This window comes from Cebus imitator, unplaced genomic scaffold (assembly GCF_001604975.1).
Source record: "Cebus imitator isolate Cc_AM_T3 unplaced genomic scaffold, Cebus_imitator-1.0 Scaffold129, whole genome shotgun sequence".
NCBI classification, from domain to species: domain Eukaryota; kingdom Metazoa; phylum Chordata; class Mammalia; order Primates; family Cebidae; genus Cebus; species Cebus imitator.
Genome location: NW_016107444.1, coordinates 2,394,160 through 2,399,243, shown reverse-complemented (window position 1 = coordinate 2,399,243; position 5,084 = coordinate 2,394,160). Strand labels below are relative to the sequence as shown.

Here is a 5,084-nt window from a genome sequence, read left to right as displayed (position 1 = left end):
CTTGCATAAATCTATTTCACAGATATATAAATGAAGGCAGACAGATTTCATGATTTACCTAAGACTACTTCAAATTAAAAAAAAAAAAACGAAGAGAGGAGGTGAAGGAAAACAAGCAGCTCCCAAAGTAGCAGGTTGTGACCCAGGAGTTTGAGTGCTTAGAGCTGAATTTAATCTACACCCAGGCCAAATATAATTCTCCAACTTGGAAGTGGTTCAGGACACCCGAGCTAACATTTTTTACCTTTGCCAAAGAGCCTGGGGCAGTTTGGTGACAAGCAATCACAACATCACTTCTATTTCTCAATAGAAAGAAAGACTAGCATCATCTGACAGGTGCTTTCCCGCATAGTCAGGCACTGGTTTAAGCTGATCCGAAGAAAGTGTGCTTCCCCTTGATTCATCATTGCCTCTTGCAGCACTTATTCTCTTGAGATCTATTCAAAGGTCTATTTAAGTTGGACAGTTGGGTCATACAATTTTAGGTGGCAAGATTGAATCACATCTTTACTCCATGTGTCAGCCTTGAGCACTTGATTATATATTGTGCTTCGACTTCACTCCATCCCTCAAAGCCTTAGTTGTGGGGAAAGACTGGGCGATTGCTCTGTGTATTCGAAACTGAAACTCCCCCACTAAATGCTGAAAAGTGGTCTAGGGAAAAGGTGCTGTGGAAATCTGAAAGCCATTATCTTTTCCACACTTCCTCTCTGTTCACCCTCATTTTGTTTGGGAATGCACAGGAATACCCGTGAACAAAAATAAACCAACCTACCCTTGACTGTTCTGTTTTTTGGGTTATCAAACTTGAGTACTTCTGGCTCCCAGATATGCTGAAGTAGAGACTGCTGGGAAGGCAGTCACAAAATACAGTTGATCTTCCAGTATCTTTTACCTGTAAGGAATGGTTCAGGATATTATAATTAATGAGTCCTGCCTCAAAGTTGAACTCATATTTGGAATTCACAAATATAAGAAAGCATGCAAGAATCCTGGTGTGTCTGAGGTCAGGAGATTGAGACCATCCTTGCCAACACTGTGAAACTCTGTCTCTACTACAATACAAAAAATTAGCCAGGCGTGATGGCGCACGCCTGTACTCCCAGCTACTCTGGAGTTTGAGGCAGGGGAATCACTTGAACCTGGGAAGCAGAGGTTGCAATGAGCCAAGATCACGCCACTAAACTCCAGCCTGGCAACAGAACAAGACTCCAAAAAAAAAAAAAAAATAATAATAATACTGGTGTGCTTTCTTAGCTCAACCCTGTCCATCCATACTTTCTGGCCCTTTTTAACCACTCTATGCCCACTTCATATACATTTTGACCGTCTGCCCTCAGGAACTGTCTCAACTGAGTCAAGGCACCTTTAAGGAAGACAGAACCACCTTAGGAGGCAGAGGGTGAAACGTGGCAACTCTTCTACAGGCGAATCAATAAAGCAGACATGCTCAGGGTAGGTTTTGCTAGGGCTTAAATCAGGTTGTCAACTCAAACACAATGGGCTTTGTTACTCCTATGTAAAGAGGAAATGGAGCAGTTTTTGGCCTCCTCACTGTATTGTAGGGTATACAGGATGGCAATTCCAGGCACAATCTTTAGAAGACACAATTCTACTTTTAGCTATTCAGTGTGCCCCAGCAAGTTAATTAGCTGTTTCTGAAATGCATGGAAATACTCAGCATTTTCATAGTGAAGCCAATCTCCTAGATTTAAACTTTGGGGGTAGGAATGAGTATATGAGGAAGGGGTCTGTTAGGGAAACAGAATAAACAGAATAGAGCCCTTTTGGTGAGAGATTCCAACACCTGCGATTTATCTCAGAAATTACACATGCACTGTAATTCCAAGACTTTTTTTTTTTTTTCTGGTTTGAGCACTCGAGCTGGAGGGCTTGCTGAGTTGCCTCAATATTTTAGGCATGGGGTTCAAAAGTCCTTGGGAAGGAAGCAGAGAGGAACTGCGAAATGCCTCCCTCAGAAATGCCCAATTGCTCAAGGGGAGAAGGAGGGAGTGGGCTCAGGTAGCAGCCAGGAAGGTTGCAGGGGCCACGGTCACATCCTCTCACTGAGCGGTAAGGTTCCTGCAAATGGGTTTGGGGACCATTGCTTTGACAACTTATCAAGGGTGCAGGGAGGGCCGTCCCAGCAAGGTGAAGAGGTCTATAGGAAAGGAGTCTGCCCAGAGACCTCCTAAGGACCTGAAGAGCGCGCAACCCGCCAAACGACCATATGCGCCCCCACTGTGTCCACTCCCCTCCCCCGCGGCCAGTCTCCGGGCAAAGGCGTCTCACACAGGTCCTCCCCGGCTCCTCTCCTCACTCGTCCGGGCGGAGTGAGCCGCGGCGGGAGCCCCGCCTGTCTCTGGGCAGCTTAAGCCCCCGAGAGCTCGCCCAGCCTGTCAGTAACCGCCGTTCGCGTTTTCTTTCTTTCTTTCTTTTTTTTCCTCCTCTTCTTTTCTTTTCCCCTTCTGCCTTTGTCCCGCTTAGTAACTGGGCTTTGACCAATCGCCGCCTTACCGGCCGGCGCCGGCTGTCTCCTGATTGGCTCGCTTGGGGCGCGCAGCCGTCTCCCGCTCCTTCGCAGGAGCAAGGCAGACAAAAGACGCAGGCTCCAGGCTCCGGCAACCGGCCTCAGCCAATCACCACTCACCTTGTCTGTCTCCCCCCTCGCCGCTCCCTCCCCGCCTGGCTCGCGTGCTCCCGGTACTGACTCCTGGAGTGCGGCCAGCGCCCGGACCGTACCATTCTGATTGAGGCTGGGGGAAAGCGCGGATGGCTGATGGGGAGCCAAAGCCTAGAGAGCGGTGGGGAGATCTGAAAGTCGAGATGGAGGGCAGGGTTTTGACCATATTCTCAGCCACCTGACAGAATCCCGGTACATCGAGGCGGGGCAGCATGGAAGGGGTGGTGGTGATGCCTGCTTTCCCCCCTCCCGGCGCGGTTGGGTGGCGCCTCAGCGGGTGGGCAGCGTGGGGCGGGGAGGGTGTCCCCTCTGCGCCGTTAAAATGAAACTATAGTGGCTGGAGTCAGGGCAGGGCTTCAGGGTAGCCGGTGCAGGCGGGTTGCATTTTTAGACCCTGGCGGGGCGCCCAAACGAGCCGAACTGACTGGACTTTCCAGCGGGTCCCATTCCCGAGGTTGCTGCAGCTTCGGTTCCGAGCCCGACCGGAGCAGAGCCCGAGTCCCAGCCCCTGGAGGATTCGCTCTCTGCAGACCAGTGGGACCCCGAAACTTGAACGCAATTTCCAACCCCCTTTTTATGCCTTCCTTTGTCACTTTCCCGGCTTTCTCCCAACGTGTTCTTTTTTTCCTCTTCATTCTCCCTGCTCGGAAGAACACAAAAGTGGCTTCCGAGAGAAGATTTGGAGGCGGTGGGAGCTCTTCTCTCCTGAGAGCGGCTGTGTAGAAAGGATTTTTGGGAAGCCGCTATTTAACACCTCTGCCCTCGGTCCCCCAAGCCTCTCTGTAACCCTCTGAGGAGAAAGCCCGTAGCTTGAAAGTTCGGGGGCATTTTGTTGGGTGCTTTAGGAGAGGGGGAGGTCCCTGTTCTGGTAGTTTGGCTGGACTAGTACTGGCCGTTGGAAACCCCGAAGTACGTTTCCATGTGGATCTTTTGCAGACACATATTTTTAAATTTTTAAATATCAGATTAAAAATATATGCCTTCTATATATCTCCTGACGACCTGCCCCTGACAGCGCTATGTACAATACGGTGTGGAGTATGGACCGCGATGACGCAGACTGGAGGGAGGTGATGATGCCCTATTCGACAGAGCTGATATTTTATATTGAAATGGATCCTCCAGGTACTTGGGAGAAAAAAAAAGAATCTCGTAATGGGTCTCATTTGTATTTACCAAGAGCTTGGTGATGTTTTCAGGGCAGAAGTATTCCTGGGTGCACTAGATTAGGGATGAGGGGAAGATTTGCAGTTACAGCTGCGGTAAAACTGCTTCTGGTTTACTCGTTTAAAGTTTGCAGTTAGGACCCTGAACCTATTGTCCTGCGAAGGTGGGGGTGGGGGCTGGAAGTGGGGGTGGGAGGAGAGACCCCTTTTAAAAATTACCATTATTTTTTACTTTGCCTTTGCGTGTCGTTCAGGTTTTTCTTGTGCCCTCCACTTTATTTATTTATTTATTTATTTTTCAATTAAAGACTCTTCTACCTGCAAAGGATGTTTTATATCCCGGGCTGGAAGCCAGTCTTCCCCTTTGGGCAAATTCTTGAAAGCTTGTCGTTTCATACGTTTGTCTAATTTGGTTCGTTGTGTTTTACCCCTTTTAACTTCTGAAACTGAGTTGCCTATGTGATTACTCATTGTTAGGCTCCCTTTTCTCTTGAAGAAACAAATGCCGGTTAGTGATTTTTTTAGGGATTGGGCGTTCGTATTCAGCTATGGTCTTAGTCTGAGGTTTTCCTTCTCAGAAGGTAGTTGCTCAGAGAGCTCTACGTGCAATATTATATTACTCTTTAATTTAATGATGATTTAACTTAATTTGTGGGATAGGGTTTAATATAACTTCAATTCCTAGAGTTAAAAAAAAAATGAGGGAACCTTTCTCTTTCCTGTGAATATGTGATATCTACATATGTGTTCCTATACACATGACGTAAAGTATACATATATAGTACTATATTTTTACTTTAAGCGTTGTGTGATGCTATTACAGACATTTTGTGTATCTGGTAGGAAAGGAAAAGGAAGGCAAAATGGAAAAGTTGGCTTTTTTTTCCTTTAAAGTCTACCTCATTTTATGATTATTAGCTGTCAGATTTTCTCAAACCCCGTTTGCAATTACAGATGGTGCTTTACGTAATGATTCTGGATAAGTAGAGGGCCTTTATGACTCCTTGTTTCTGTTGAGGATGAATTCTTTATGATTTTAAAACGCGTTATGGCTAAGCCTACAGAATAAATGTGTGTCATTGGGGAACCTCGATTATTATAAGACTATTTTTGGAAACGTTTGAAAGGATTTGAGCCATGCAAGTGGGAAGAAGTGTAACTGTCTTGTAGAAGGTATGTAGAAATCCTTTCCTGTGTCCTTGCAAACAGTAAATTATCCTGTTTTTTTTTTTTTT

The 5,084-nt window shown here is 46.7% G+C and overlaps 1 protein-coding gene across 5 annotated transcripts in view; it reads left to right on the top strand.

Moving 5' to 3' along the window:
- The first annotated feature begins 2,623 nt into the window (after positions 1–2,623).
- Positions 2,624–5,084, top strand: part of PIK3R3 (phosphoinositide-3-kinase regulatory subunit 3) — a 97,358-nt gene continuing 94,897 nt past the window's right edge. Inside the window, exons 1-2 of one of the 5 annotated variants that reach the window (XM_037742882.1) lie at positions 2,624–2,875; positions 3,699–3,808. In XM_037742882.1, coding sequence (XP_037598810.1) covers positions 3,703–3,808 — 106 coding nt within the window. In that variant the 5' untranslated portion in view covers positions 2,624–2,875; positions 3,699–3,702. Of the gene's footprint in view, positions 2,876–2,899; positions 2,961–3,648; positions 3,809–3,837; positions 3,900–4,442; positions 5,023–5,084 lie in introns of those variants that run through there. The other 4 variants (XM_017540879.2, XM_037742881.1, XM_037742883.1 and 1 more) reach the window with 4 other exon arrangements.